We start from the raw sequence: 15,138 nt of genomic DNA, 5'->3' as shown, positions 1-15,138 counted from the left end.
TGAGTTTACGCGGATTTGAGAGAAACAAAAATTTAACAAAGACGTATGGGGGCAGGCGGATCACTGGCAGATCAAGGGAGCAATGGTGTAAAGTATACTGAAGTGTATAAACATTGAAGACTATATATATACATATATGTGTGTATTAACAACTATACAATGCAATGTAAAGTAATTGCGTGTTCCAAAGTATCTCGATTCTTGTTTTCGAGAGATGAGAACTTTAAAAAATATAAACCACGTTTATCTATCACATTAATATTTCTTGTCAAACCGTATTTCCAGTCGGTGTGCTGATCAAGTTCCAATCTCTGATTACAAGACTTGACAAATATAATACATTTATTTCAGCTTTGATAAAAAAAAAAAAAAAAAAAAAAAAATGTACAAATGAAATGTTATTATTCATGAATATTTATTTTTCAAAGAGAATAGATAAGAGATCTAATTCTTTATGTAAGCTATTGTGCGATATTACACAGGCCTACGAAATCAGACTTACAAACAATTATACGCCGTAAGATTTATCAATATATACATATATATATATACATACATATATATATGTATAACTCGAATTCTAATAGTACACATAAAAGTAAGATAAGCAGCGAGTTCCAGATATTTCCCAGCCATTAAAGTTGCGTCGTATCATGTTTACCCCCAAAATTGTAAGCGATGATTTAAAAAAAAAAAAATGCGCTTATATGAATATGATGACTATATTATGACGATGTATCTACGTAAAAACGCAAATCATTTCAGTCGAATATAATAAAGAGTAATGACATAGAATAATAAATTAGATGGTGCTACAGCAGGACTGATAGCTCTATGTATTGCTTTTTCAATACATTGGGGCAGACATGATACAGTTAAATACAAATGTTACGTTAACTTAACACTACATTTTCCTCTAATATAAAACACAGAAAATGTATGATGTGATTACATTACTTTTGACGAATCGCTAGAAAATTATCTTGCTATCTGATCCAAAAAGTTCTATATGTAGAGAAATTGTATGAAATTCTTAGGTATATTCTTATAACGATATTATCGATTCCATGACAATATTAGTAACTGGATGAATGAGCGATATTCTGTATCTTATATGATTGCTAAAAAAATATACATGTACATGTTCATCCTTCTGTTGAGTGAGGTCAAACTGTAATACAGTTTATTTCAGAACTTTTTGATCAGATAATGTTTAATACATGTTCTTACCAATAATTTATGTTATTTATCGCCAGTCGCGTTTAATCGTATTTAGTATACGCTACAAAGTGACTGATCGTTAGCAACGGCACATCTCATCATTACGAGTAATATTTTACGATTAATTTCAGATCTTTTACATTTCATTTTTTTTTTTTTTCTATTTAGGTTTCCTACACCAGCTGGAATTACCTTTTGGAATATTATCTTAAATTCACAGCGTATTTTGGAATTCGATTTTATCTTTTTATAGATTTATGTTACTGTATCCGCTAACATTATTTTCAGACTCCAAGCCCTATTTCGTTGATAGATCCATCCTCTTCTTCTTCGTCATTTATTTTAACATTTTTAATGTCATGATCTGTTTCGAGATGCAGTACGAGAGAAGGTAAGGCGTAAAATATTTTGTCACAAAGATTACACTGGAATGTCTTTCCATCTACCGCCTGCAAACAGTGCAGATGATCTTCTACAGAAATATACGTTTGTCTATGTAACGCTACGTGTTTCTCGTGGTCTATGGCCAGAATGAAATCGTAAGAACAAATTGGACATTTTAAAGTATGCTTTGCCCATACTGTATGTGTTTTTAATCGATGTAAGCTATCATAAAATTTACCACAAACAGGACACTTCATGCATTTGTGATTATTCAGTGTTTCTATGCTGTCGTATAGTCCACTACATTCCTTACATTGATAAGTTCTTTCTCTGTTACAAGCATGTTTCAACCAATGCTTCTCTAACTGCGGTAACGAGTCGAATACTAATTTGCAGAGAGAACATATAAATCTACCTTGATGATCTCTTTTGACACTAAAATTTGATCCCTGTGCTTTCCAATGTTTCTCAAAATTATGTTTGAGCAATAAATTTTGATTACAAAATTCACATTGATTTTGATGTTTGGATAAATGATTGAATAACATTCCGGGCTCGGTGTTTGTGTAATTACAAAAGGAGCACACAAACGAATCCTCATCCTGGTACATGTGAGTGTGCAAATGTGTTTGGAATGAGTTCGAAGTAAAGAATACTGCGCCGCACGCAGAACATTTTAAATAAGGTTTACCCTCTTCTGTATAAAACAAGGGCAAAGTTCTAAAAATTGGTAACCAGCGAACATCTTCGAAATCAGCAATATCTTCCTCGTTTATAGACGACTCCTCGTAATTTATTTCATCGATGGTTGACGTATGTTCGTTGGTGGAAATAATCGAATGTTCTTCCTCTTTTATCTCGATTATTGGCTCATGTTTCGGTAGCAGTTTCCTTAAGAACAGTACTTTGTTACGTCGTTTAGACCGATGCCGAGATTTAGCCTTTTTGTTAGAAAAGGAATGTGCAGCAGGTACTTCATCTGTTATAAATTCCTCGTCTGATTCCAAGTGTGTTATTATTATAAATTCTTTATTAGGCGTGGAAGGAACGTATGAAAGAGGAGATTTAGGTTCCATATCCTCCCAATCGCTGATGGTGGCTTCGTTACTAGTCTTGGAGTTATTTTCAATAGATGAAAGCTCGGATGGGTTGTCCCGTTGAGATTCAATGTCATTGTTATCATCCACTTCCGTGGAAAGCGAATCTGTCTGTAGCATATGTTCATTCGTTACTGGATATTTGTCCTTTTCGTAACTTTCTTTGCTGTTTCTTTCCTTGGATGTTTCTTCATCTTCCATTGTGCCTTTCGAGAAGTCTTTGCACTCCATGTTCTCTAACGTTAACATTTTATATTTTGTGGAAGTTCTGTGCCCTGTTCAAATGATTGCTGTAACATAGAAGACAGAACGTTACGAAGACGACGGAATGTTTACAAGGGAACTTGGGTGAAACATAACCTCGCTTTCACTTGTTCGTCGCATCTTCGTTCGTTACGCTTCATCGTAAATAAACTATAACTATACTAATTCGTTGAATAATTGATGCCTGTGATCGTGCGGATAAAGTATACTCACAGGTGGACATTTAATCCGGCTCCTCCTCACGATGTTCTTTGCGGTGCAAACATTGATTTGTATCTGGTTAGAATTCTTTAAAGACGCATCGGTAGGTGGGTGAAAGAAATATATGCGAAGACAAGGATTTGTCACTCATTGATCCAAACGTTGCATGAAATTCGTCATTCTCAAAATATCCATTATTATTTACACTCGAATAACTTTGATCAGCTGTTCTCTGACTGCACAAAATTAACAGAATGTTTCGGAGCACGTCTAACCGGATGACCTGTCTTCGATGACATGAAATGTATCTCTCAACTTCTTGATTATGAATTCTTGTAAGTTACTTGTATAATTTGTACGCGATAACAGAGACAATGTAAAATATTTCAAAAATCTGTTTACAAGTCAAAAACCATTTGTGTTTATGTAGCTTGTTCTTTTCGGAGCGGAGAATATATTATATTACAACGAAATATGATACGAAAGGTCTGCCTGATGCGTCCAACGTAAGGTTGAGAAACGCTTTCACAAGGAATAAGGTGTATAACTGTATACAGATAGAGAACCATAGAGGAGATCAGCGATTTATGAGAACATGTACGTGCAATTAAAATATTTTTAGTATTTGCAGTCGAAATCTAGTAAAATATAATTATGAAATCGGTACACGAAATTACTGTTTCAAATATGTATTTTTATTTTTACGTTAAACATGTATACATATTTAAGGGTTTTTAAATAAGAAGGATAACAAACGTAACACTTAGCATACTTAACTTGGTACAATATACAAAACTTAACATAGAGATTATTAAATAAACAATAGTAACAACGGATTTCAAGTTCGATGACCCACTTATTTTTGTCAATTCTTTGCGCTCCACTTATCGATGCATCGAAAAATCAATTACAAAAATTTCTACACACGGTTTACACAATAATGCTTTCATTATTGAGCTAGAAATAGTATGAATACGTATGAATAGTAGAATGCTAAATTCAAGGGCCATAACTTTTAGTATTTCCAGTATTATATTACTTTCATACAGCATACGAATTGTCTATCAAATATTAGATTCAGTTTCGAGGGTGCTTTCACCTGATGTTTTAGATAAAAATATCGTTTGAGACGCTTTTTCAAGAATCTTTGAGAAATATATTCTGATAATTGTAATTATGTTTGAGACGGCATCCGACAGGTGTCGATCTTCCCCGAAAGGAGACAAGGTATAGGGTTTCCACCTATCGTGAGAATCCCAAACTTCTTAGTTACGTTGTGTAAGCCGGTGCGAATAGTTTGTATATCGTTATGTTTTTGGAATACATTTATTATTGAAGTGTAAAGATCACTGTTAGTTCAAGATATCTAGTAAACGCGGCACGTATGTTTCATCCAAAACGTTACAAAATTATACTTGTCGTGTTTTCATTAAGTTCGATTGTCAGAAAAGAATTGAACGTATCGTCAATAGTTTACTCGTTTGTCGTGATCTTGAAGCAGTTAATCGCGAATTCCTTATTGTTTATTCCTTATGACTAGATTGCGGATTTTATGCAATTACGGTGCACGCTATTATGAGAAACATGGAAAATGTTTGCAGGTTATATTTCGTAATATCTCATAATAATGATAAAATTACGTTGGGAGATGTTCGTCTGTAACGTCATCGATTGGAAGTTGCTTAAAAGGTAAGATTTTAAAATTCCAGTTACTTTCCGAGTGAATTAAAATGTTTAAAAGGAACACGTGCATAAGTTTAGTATACCTATGTTTCTTCATATTTACGTACGTTGTAAGTGCATAAAATTAGCAGTCAACTTACAATCCGTCGTCCCAGCGGCTCAATTTTAATAAATCGACATATCTGATCGTTGGTTGAGATTCAAGCTCGCATCTTTAATAGCTTTAAAGAAATTAATTTTCGACAACGTGCACGATCGAGTGCTACGGTGTTCGATGACAATCGCGGAACAAATGCTGGCTCGAGGGGTTCAAATAAATTGTAAACAACGGTACAAAGTTCAGTGTTCGAGGCACCACGCTCGAATAGTTGAAAGTTCAAGGTTACCTTCTTGCGGGGAGAGCGTATCTCTGCACTGCGAGACTTACTTTCAATTTTCGCTTCGTTTCTTGTGATCGTGTCCATGACCGTGACCGTGACCGAATCCGTGACCGTGGAAGGGGGCATACGGGCCAATTGGATAACTGTAACCGTAACCGTGTCCGTGTCCGTGTCCGTATTCGTGTCCATGCCCGTGTATAGGTCCATGTGCGTGTCCAAAACCGTGGCCATGACCATGGCCAAAGTCGTGACCGCCAAATCCGTGCTCGAAACCGCCAGCAAATCCGTGAACGAAGTGTCCCGGGAACGGTGGACCGTGGAACGGCGGATAGAACTGACCGGGGCCATAACCTCGACCGTAGTAACCACCAGGAAGCGGTCCAGGACCGTAGACGGATAGTGGTGGGGGCACAGCAACCGGAAATGGTACCGGAACCGGTACTGGAAATCCTTGCTTCACCGGGACTGGATACGGTTGCTGCACCGGTACCGCCACAGGGTGCTTCACTGGTATCGGCACCGGTCGTTCTATCGGTATCGGTATCGCCTGGAGGACAAACGATATTCGATCGTTTACAACTTTCGATGTATCGCATTCCGTCTATGAAAGCGAGTCGAGAAATCGTCCGACACTCGAGGCGTTTTCGTTGCCACATACGATATATCGATATACGAATTGATTGATTATTCCTTACCTCTGGCACCGGAACAGGAACAGGAATTGGTTTATGTATGATCTTCTCGATCGGTACAGTGATCACTTTTTCCACGGGCACGTGGTACGGTTTCTCGATGTAAACCGGCGCAGGAACGGGCACTGGCTTCTCTAGGACCACGTGTTTTGTTATGTACACCGGAAATGTCTTCAACAAATCAGTCCTTCCGAACGTGAAAGGAATAGCTGGTGCTCTACCGTACGATAGACCGCCATATAATCTATCACACATAAGTATACCGTAAAAATTATTGTTTACACGTGAAACCTCGATAGATGCAACGTTGAAAATAAAATCGCGTTGCTCATTAATTTGTACATTGTTTTCAGGTTTCGATCTTGTGCAATGCATCCTCCAAGGATCATAAAAAAATACAACATAAGTATACCGTAAAAATGATTGTTTACAAGTGAAACCTCGATAGATGCAACGTTGAAAATAAATTCGCGTTGCTCGTTAATCTGTATATTGTTTCCAGGTTTCGATCTTGTGCAATGCAACCCCCAAGGACCATAAAAAAATACAACATAAGTATACCGTAAAAATGATTGTTTACACGTGAAACCTCGATAGATGCAACGTTGAAAATAAATTCGCGTTGCTCGTTAATTTGTATATTGTCTTCAGGTTTCGATCTTGTGTAATAGAACACTTAAAGACCATAAAAAAATAATGTAAAAATAGATGTTATGAAGAGTACGCAAGAAATAAAGTTTAAGAATATTGTACTATTACCCTCCGTGCCCCAAATCAAAAGGAGGGTATTTGAGTCCTTTCCAAGGTTGTCCCGTTGCCCATGGGTGTCCATGCCCGTATCCATATGGATTTGGTATACCGACCCATCCGCCGGAATCGAGAATGCCCCGTTTGCTTTGCTTCGATTCCTCTGTTTCCGCGGACAGTGCGAAACCACAGAATAGTATCAGGAACAGCTAGTGCAAAACGTCGAACGTTAAAATGATCCGGAGATTCTTGGAGCGCACGAATTATATGAACACTTTAGAATGAACGAAATGATTCAAGACACTGCGACTACGTCTTATTTACGCCTCTTACCGGGATCATAGACATTGTTCTCTCGTTGCGAAGGGACTGTTCCCATGATCGAGAAAACGGTAGCTTTATATATTTGCTGTAAGTAGACGGATCGACGGATCTGGATGGAGGTTCGGGTCAGGTTCCGGTCTTTGATGGGATCAGGAACTGGGAATCAAGGCCTAGTCAATAGACAAGTTCAACGTTTCCGGAGAAGAAAGTTGTCAGGAGCTCCAACGAATCTGGTTCATGTTTTATACCATACTTGACACCGTGCATGTAATGCTCTTATGCTTCGTGTCTTAGACAAAGTCGTTTAGTGATTGATAATTATGTTTCTATTCCTTTGGCAATTCATTTATGATGTAATCGTGATAATAATTGTTAGCCAATCCTGTTACCTATGCGCCAGTATTTCCTAAGTTGTTCCCCATGGAACATTCTAAAAAATTTTCTTCAATTAGAGCGCATATCCTTGTTCAAGATTACCCGTTTTAAACAGGAATTTCTTATAATTAAAGAGGAAGTTGAATGCCAGGTGTACGGAACCATGGGAATTTTTATTATCCTCGAGGAAAATATGCGGTGGTAAATAATTATTATAGAAGGGTCGTAAGATTTAGCTTCTGACTTTCTGTGCTAACGTTTTGAACCGTTTTACGAATGATCGATAATGGATAAATGTCAAACTACCATCGGGAGTGTAACCTAAGATGGCATAGAGCGTTCTTTGTTGTATGTTATGCTCACTTATGTTTTATTTTCGAGGCGTTATGTATATGTGCATCTATCTATTGACTTTCCCAGGCTTGTTATAAGAACATTCGCAGTTGTAAGCAGACGTACTTAAGAAAGTATGACGCACATCCTTGCGAAGCGTTTTTTAAGGGCATAAACTGAAAAGAAACTTGTTATAGTTTCTAAAATATAAATACTGCAAAATTTCGATTGTGCACAACCGGTCTCCAAACTTCGTGTATTTAAACGAGGCAAACGTACAGGTGTTCATCTACGGTCAAGCAATCTTTTAGGGGTTGATTACTCATGCCAAAGTAAGGCGGAAAAGCTTAAGTGATAATTCAATTTTGTGTAGTTTTTTTTAACGCGTGTTTCTGACTTGTAAATATTTTAGAAACGTTTTACACAAGAGATTATTGTAGTTTCATGCGTTAGAAAATAATCGATGCAAGTTGATAAAATATTTCATGGACTGGATAGCCACACGCGTACCACTGGCCCATTTTCGTTTTAATTATTCTTTCGTCGTTCCGGGCACGTACTATGAAGCAAAAGCGCGCGAGAATTTTTCAAGCAAGTATAAGTTACTATCCCATCAAGACTGTCCTCGACTTTAATATTTTTATAGAAAATTAGAGTTTTTTAAGTTTCGAAACTTTCGAAATTCCGCCCAAAACGAGAGTATCGAGATCTCGTCCGATCTCGCCCGAAGTTTGCCGTCCCGACCCGAAGTTCGGGATCCTACATAACCTTAACAATGGCGGGACCACCGCTGCTGTGCTCTCGATGTTCCGGCACGGAAGTAGGGTTGAACTTAGTATTATCCAAATCTAAACCTACGTATCGTTAAGAATTGAAATAAAGAGGAAAACGTCGCGTTTCGTAGACGGAGCACCGATAAAGAATAGCCTGCGATTGAAGCGGTTAAGAATGAATTGAAGCCTGACGTCCAACTTGACCCTCATATTTCGTAATTGTGGCATAGGGTACGTACATACGCACGCGTTCGAGCGTGTTATGGAATCACCGGTGAATATAACGATGAATTATGAATGGCGCGTAGTGGCCGGTATTAGAAGTAGCTCGTACGTATTAGAAAATGAAAGTTAGGAAAGTTCGCGGATGCGGCCAATGCGGAAACCGACTGGTGTCCCTGGTGCAAGAAACACCGTGGCCGGTTTCGTTGATCTCGTTAGCCGAGTAAAGACTGTATGTACATTGACGTTACATATACGAAGAATGCGTCGCCATAGTCTAGGTCTAGATCGTGACATGAATCGTGTCCAATTCGACGAAGAATCGTCGTCCATTTTATCGCTCGCGAGCTTCGCTATGCAAGTGATCATGGCGGACGTTTCTTCGTTGTTAAAAGCATAGGTAATCGACAATCGAATACCATCATTTCTTTCCCCCTATCTCCAAGTTATTAGGTACAAAATTCTGATTACGCTGTTGCCAGCACAACATTATTACAAACATTTTTACCAAATAGGTTATGTAATTTGGCAAACAGCCGTGGTAATAACATGAATTTGTTTGGAGTACTAACAAACTTGGTAAAAACATAGATGTTTATGTCCTTACAAGGTTAGGTTGCATCAGATTAGGTTGCATAGGTTTACCTCGTCTGATACATATTGATTAGGGTAGCTTATTAACATCGCTATTGAAACACATGGTTAACAATGCTTCGGAATCTGTTTCTTATGGAGATGTTATGAAAGATTCATTGAACCTATAATTATTATTCATACCATTGTAAGATATCGAATGCTTGTAAATACGTAAATAGATTTTGTATCGAAAGCATTTATTTTAGCGTCTACGTATACTTATTGAGCATCTCTTTCTTTACTCCTTTCGGTATCTAGTATTAAAGTTTGATATACGCAGATATAAGCAGATATACGCCATTGTTCGAGGCTCTAAATTTTCAGCAAAAACATTGTTCCGACACTGGGACCTTTTGAATAATGATTTTAAGGCTTCAAACTATTATTTAAGCCAACAAACAAAATATCGAATTTATCAAAATTTTAGAGTTACCTAACCCCTTAATTCCTGAAGCAATATTAGTTTTAGTACCCCAGAGACAAGTCCTGTTTAAGAAATTTCACGTTATTAGTCCCCACGTTCTATGAGTCGCAGAAGTTCAAGTAAAGCCACGTTTCAGCGAACAAGTTTAGCAAATGGCGGACGGTCGTCAAAGCGTTAATGATAATGATGAAAATGAAATAAGAAAAGGACGAAGGGAGCCGCAGAATCTATTAGATCGGGCCGCGTGTTCGACAAGCCTGCTCCACGCGTTCGAAACGCTTACGCAAACGCAGCATTAGTATTCTCCGGCTTTGTTGCAGCCACGCTTCCGTCGGGATATAGAAGATAACGAGGCCCGTCAGCGCCACATTAAGAACGACTTATATGGACGCCTGTCACGAACGGAAGGTATCGTTGCTCCTATTAATTTGAATTTTCACGTAGACAATTTTCACTCTGTCGCTAGCGTGCCTATCTCTAGATCACGAAGACGCGGTACCGCCGTTACAGGCTCGCTAACAACGATGTTCCCTCATTGTCTCTAGCGGCAGCCCTTCTACCCCGCGATCCGTCTTCCATCGACGGACGAAAGAAAAGCGTGACCGCCATTTGGCCATCGCCCAGGATTGGTAGCAGCGAAAGTCCATTGAGCTCGATCAAGACAACGACGTTGGTTCTTCCTACTGTGATGTGTCACCAGCTGATGCCCTATAAATACTTATGGGGGTCACCGGTGCCGAGCAAACTCAGTTTTTCTTTCGGCGCCGTCAGTGGCACCTAGGAGCCTCCCTTTAAGCAATCATGAAGTTTCTTCTGGTACACTTTTTTTTCTGTCGCTTTATTTTCGTTTCCTTATCTTTTTTAAATTCTGTTTCTTGTTTTTTTCTATTTTATATTACGCCGTATTTGTGTTGTAAATCAGTGAATTATTAGTGACGAAAGTGTTCGATAGTCGGTTTAAAGTTACAGTGGAATTGTGTTTTATTAATAGTAATAAGTTTCCGTTGTATTGTCTTATTTGCGATGTAAAATTAATCGAAGTATAATTTTTCTTGCTTTCTGTTAATTAATATTATATGCTGTATCTTTTCTAACGATAAAAAATAATATTCTTCGGTTCGTTCGTAGATTTTGTCACTACTCGCGGTAGCCAGTACAGCAATCACAACCGACAAGCGTGGAAAGGATGACTCTGTAAAGAAGCACGATAAAAGAGGTCTGGTCAACCTTGGATATGGCCTGCCACCTGGACCTCTCTACGCTGGACCTGAACCGGCGCCTGTTTACGAAGCTCATGTTCACGATGGACACTTGGACGTTGTACCTCCTCCGGCTGTAGCACATCCAGCGCGTCAGTACATTTTTATACTAATTCATCCCTAAGTTCTGCTCTTGAGCTATTGTTGCTTCTTTTAAGAATAATCGACAAGTATTTACAATGGAAGAGGATGGTTCTTCACTAGAAAATAGCGTTCCGTTATAAGCTATTTGTTCAGTTAGAACGGTAAAAGAACTTTTGTATCAGAGCCAAACAATAAGTCAAATGTTAGCTTTGTGGCGTCACCTCCCGTCCTCGCCACCAGAGGGCCACGCTCTTGTCTTTCTCGCAAGCGTTCCAGTGACCCTTCCGTTCCCATATACAGGGTGTTCGGCCAACCTTGGGAAAAATTTTAATGGAGGATTCTTGAGGCCAAAATAAGACGAAAATCAAGAATGCCAATTTGCTGATGGAGGCTTCGTTAAAAAGTTATTAACAATTAAATTCAACAATTTCAAATCGTTCTGGAAAAATTATTTTCGGTTGCGGGGGGCAATTACAATTATTTTTGGTGAATAGACATACCCCCGAAATCCTACCCATTTTCTAGAAAAAAATTCGAGAAGGAGTGAAATTTTTCGACGAAATTAAAATATTTCAAATCGTTCTGAAAAAAATATTGTTAGCTGTGGGGGTCAATTACAATCATTTTTGGTGAATAGACGTACCCCCGAAATCCTGCGCATTTTCGAGAAAAAAATTCAGTACGGGCGAAACTTTAAACGTTAATGACTTTCTAAGAAAGCCTCCATCAACAAATTGGTATTCTTGATTTTCGTCTCATTTTAGCCTCTAGAATCCCCCATTAAAATTTTTCCCAGGTGTGGCCGAACACTCTGTATACGCTCCTCGAACGACCATCCAATATCCTGTCGTCCAAGGCAGGACTTACTAGAAACCGCAATAATTGAGTTCACTTCCTACGATCTTTCTCACTTCCTCCACCAGTAGAAGCCCCAGCGCCGCAGCTCTTGAATTGAATCCAGCCAATATCTAGAAGCACATTTCAGCGAAAATAAAACCGTTTTCTGTTTCAACAGCCGCTGTTCCGGTACCAGTGCCGCAGCCAGTTCCGCATCCAGTGCCTGTCCCGCATCCGGTGGCTGTGCCGCACCCGGTTCCGCAACCGTTCCCAGTGGCAGTCCCTGTGACCAAACACGTGGGCGTTCCAGTGCCAGTAGATCGTCCCGTTGCCGTTCCAGTCGCGGTTCCGGTGCCAAAACCGTATCCCGTCCACGTGGAGAGGGTGGTGCACGTCGACAGGCCAGTGCCGGTGCCAGTGGACAGGCCAGTTCACGTTCCCGTTGATCGTCCGGTTCCTGTTCCCGTTGCAGTACCGAAACCGTACCCTGTTCCGTACGAGAAGGTGGTCCACGTGGACAGACCGTACCCCGTTCACGTGGGCGTGCCCTATCACGTCCCCAAGCCTTACCCTGTACCGGTTGCCATTCATGCCCACAAAACCCACAGTTGGTTCAAGTGGCGACGTTGATCCCGGATCCCTGTAAGTTCGAACCTGGGCACTTATTAAATTAGATTATAACAGAGTCTCGTCAAAACGCTATTAACGAAACGTTTTCATTATTCGATCCGTAGCTTATCCATGCAGAATAGGGATGATGAACTTGTCACGAGCCACGCTTGTATTCCATCCCCGGTTAACTGAAATTGATTAACTCCCATGTTATCCACCACTCGGTTATATTTCCTTTCCATTGGGAGTTGAGGGTGTGTATCTGGGGATTATGATTCAAATTAGCCCAGGATTGGATTAGGTTCTTTCTCGGTTAACTGCCTTGCTTCCATGTTGCACCTAAACGGTTCTTTACGATTTCGATACTAGTCTGTTTTGTAGGGAGTGTCTTCCACCGACCGTTGTACATGATTATGGTTACTTTATTAGTCGCCTTGAGTCAGTGGACGAGTCTCTACGGTATTCCTTAACGTGTAAAAGTTGTATAAGGTTGTGTATCAGCACCGCCAAGAATTTTGTACTAATGAATTTAATAAATTAATTTCACATGTTGTACAAAATTTAACCAATCTTTCACGGAACGTGTTACTTTCAGACGTTGTTATTCCCGAGCAAAGGATTTCGTTTTGTTCGAAGCGAATTTTATGCACAGGTTGAACCAACGTAACTAGAATTCGATTTTCAGCGTTAATTTTGCAACATTCTCAAGTCGTAGAAAAAGTTATGAGGCTATTGACGTAATTCCGGTTGACACGATGGCGTGACACTTACTCGGTGTCTGTGTAAAGGCGCGACAATCGGTTCTGTAGTTTCTGAGATCCATTGTCGTCGATTCGAGGACCATTGGGTAAACGCTGCCATAGAAAATAAATAGTTCACTCTAAAAATTTGTTCAGTTTTGATAAAGTACAAATTACTATATTAGCGTAATCTTCCTCATTTCCCCTTTTAGGCGACGGACTTAGATAAGTTTCAAACTACCCATTCCAATAGGGTCACAGTGCGTCCTTGACGATGCCATATCGCCAATGCACGTATAATTCAAGCAAATAGATTGGCGTACAGTTGTCATACCTGAAAATGCCTCTGTGTGGCAAACACTTATATCAATTGGAGCATAAAGGTCAACTTAAAAACATGGCGGACCCTTTGCATTTTTAACGGTCAGATGCTCTCGTAAAGAGAGCTTCTTGTACGTAGAGCCATGTATAGTGAATCGTTTATAAATTATTAAGAAATGCATCGTTCGCAATTTACTAATTCTCCACTATTTACTGTCGACTGTCTAGTTTATCAGTTTTTCATAAACGAACGCTAAATACGTCTTATTACTTGAACGATTCGACGTAATTATGCTTCGGTGCTGCAAGGACAATCGTCGCGTCTCGGATTCATTTGTTACGAAGCAATTTTTTCTTCGTACAGTAATTATTCTATGCGAGATACATTCGATGTCAACGCTTTATTTCCTGAATTTCATTTTTTTTTTTTAATTAAGGAGGTATTGCTGTCTAGACTGTCAATTTCATGGCCCTTTTTGTGATTTTTTTTGTTAATGATAGATAGGCTGTTTTGCACCGAGACTTTGTAGATATATTTATTCATCTTATAAGCACGTACAATATTTTTTTCATGGAAAAATATTAAAAATCGTGGGAATCATAACTTCTTATTTAATGGCTCTTTTGGAAAAGGTGCTCCAATGTATCTTCATAAGGAAGGTTGTAGTTATAGCAGGAACTAGGGAGAAGTCAAAATCCTGATAAATAAAGAAATGGCGACGCTTCAAGTTTCGAATTTCTATTTGTTAATCGTTCTTTCGTCTTTAGTGTATCAAAAAAAAATAGTAAAACTCAATATTTTCTTAAATCTCTAGTTCCAGCTATAAAGACGTGTCTGCTGAATATTCTCTCCAAATTTGAAGTAAATCGGTTTGCTAGATCTTGAAATATCATGTAAGCCAGTTTAAATGTGTTTTTTTAAACAAGAAGCTATAACTCTCGCAATTTTTAATATTTTTTGATGAAAAAACTACTATACATACCTATAAGACAAATAAATATATCTGCGAAATGTCACTACAAAATAACCTACCCGTCGTTAAAAAAAAAATCACAAAAAAAGGCCGAAGAAATGACAGCCTAGACAGCAATACTCCCTTAAGTTACATAATCTAAATAATAAGCTGGCCATATTGTGCGACAGAGAGTTAAATTTTTATTCGATGTTCTGAATATTTTCGAAACATTTAATATAGACACATTTACACGATTGTTATCGAAGAAACATTGAAGCAACGAAGCACGTTGTTTATTTTCTGTGATGAAGAGGGTTTTAAACAAACGATTGAAAGCGTTTTAATAAACAAACCAACGAAACTTGAGACGATAGCATAAATGATAATGAGAAAATTGAAAATTTAGAATTAAGAATAACATTCGTTATCGGCGCTTTCTTAGATGGCTTTTATGCAAAATGAACGTTGTTTATCATCGTTTTAACTACCTATAATTTGGAACTATTTACGCGTATAAATTTTTCAGTCGATTTTCCTTAACTGTCGTGAGTATGGCTAACAGCGATAAAGTTC

At 38.6% G+C, this 15,138-nt stretch overlaps 3 protein-coding genes across 6 annotated transcripts; 1 reads left to right on the top strand and 2 right to left on the bottom strand.

Moving 5' to 3' along the window:
• Nucleotides 1–103: 103 nt before the first annotated feature.
• LOC143351719 (uncharacterized) lies at nucleotides 104–3,668 on the bottom strand. The gene is made up of 2 exons (XM_076783544.1): nucleotides 3,180–3,668; nucleotides 104–2,992 (listed from the first exon to the last, which is right to left on the bottom strand). Exon 2 carries the CDS (start codon nucleotides 2,949–2,951, stop codon nucleotides 1,506–1,508), a length of 1,446 nt encoding a protein of 481 aa, XP_076639659.1. The 5' UTR covers nucleotides 2,952–2,992; nucleotides 3,180–3,668; the 3' UTR covers nucleotides 104–1,505.
• A 459-nt stretch (nucleotides 3,669–4,127) lies between these two features.
• On the bottom strand, nucleotides 4,128–7,017 carry LOC143348252 (uncharacterized). Its single transcript, XM_076778267.1, has 4 exons — nucleotides 7,003–7,017; nucleotides 6,682–6,878; nucleotides 5,926–6,166; nucleotides 4,128–5,777 (listed from the first exon to the last, which is right to left on the bottom strand). The coding sequence occupies exons 1-4, from the start codon at nucleotides 7,015–7,017 to the stop codon at nucleotides 5,280–5,282; spliced, it is 951 nt and encodes a 316-aa protein (XP_076634382.1). The 3' UTR covers nucleotides 4,128–5,279.
• Nucleotides 6,644–13,815, top strand: LOC143351720 (uncharacterized). 4 transcript variants are annotated; one of them, XM_076783545.1, is made up of 6 exons: nucleotides 6,644–8,521; nucleotides 8,606–8,928; nucleotides 10,077–10,164; nucleotides 10,238–10,572; nucleotides 10,885–11,107; nucleotides 12,115–13,815. In XM_076783545.1, the coding sequence occupies exons 4-6, from the start codon at nucleotides 10,558–10,560 to the stop codon at nucleotides 12,564–12,566; spliced, it is 690 nt and encodes a 229-aa protein (XP_076639660.1). In that variant the 5' UTR covers nucleotides 6,644–8,521; nucleotides 8,606–8,928; nucleotides 10,077–10,164; nucleotides 10,238–10,557; the 3' UTR covers nucleotides 12,567–13,815. The 4 variants fall into 4 exon arrangements, with proteins under 4 accessions (XP_076639660.1, XP_076639663.1, XP_076639661.1 ...); XM_076783548.1 differs by having other exon boundaries at nucleotides 6,644–8,928; nucleotides 10,302–10,572; XM_076783546.1 differs by having other exon boundaries at nucleotides 6,644–8,928; nucleotides 10,223–10,572.
• Nucleotides 13,816–15,138: the final 1,323 nt, after the last annotated feature.

Source organism: Colletes latitarsis, chromosome 2 (genome assembly GCF_051014445.1).
Source record: "Colletes latitarsis isolate SP2378_abdomen chromosome 2, iyColLati1, whole genome shotgun sequence".
Lineage (NCBI taxonomy): Eukaryota > Metazoa > Arthropoda > Insecta > Hymenoptera > Colletidae > Colletes > Colletes latitarsis.
This window is presented reverse-complemented; position numbering and strand designations above follow the sequence as displayed.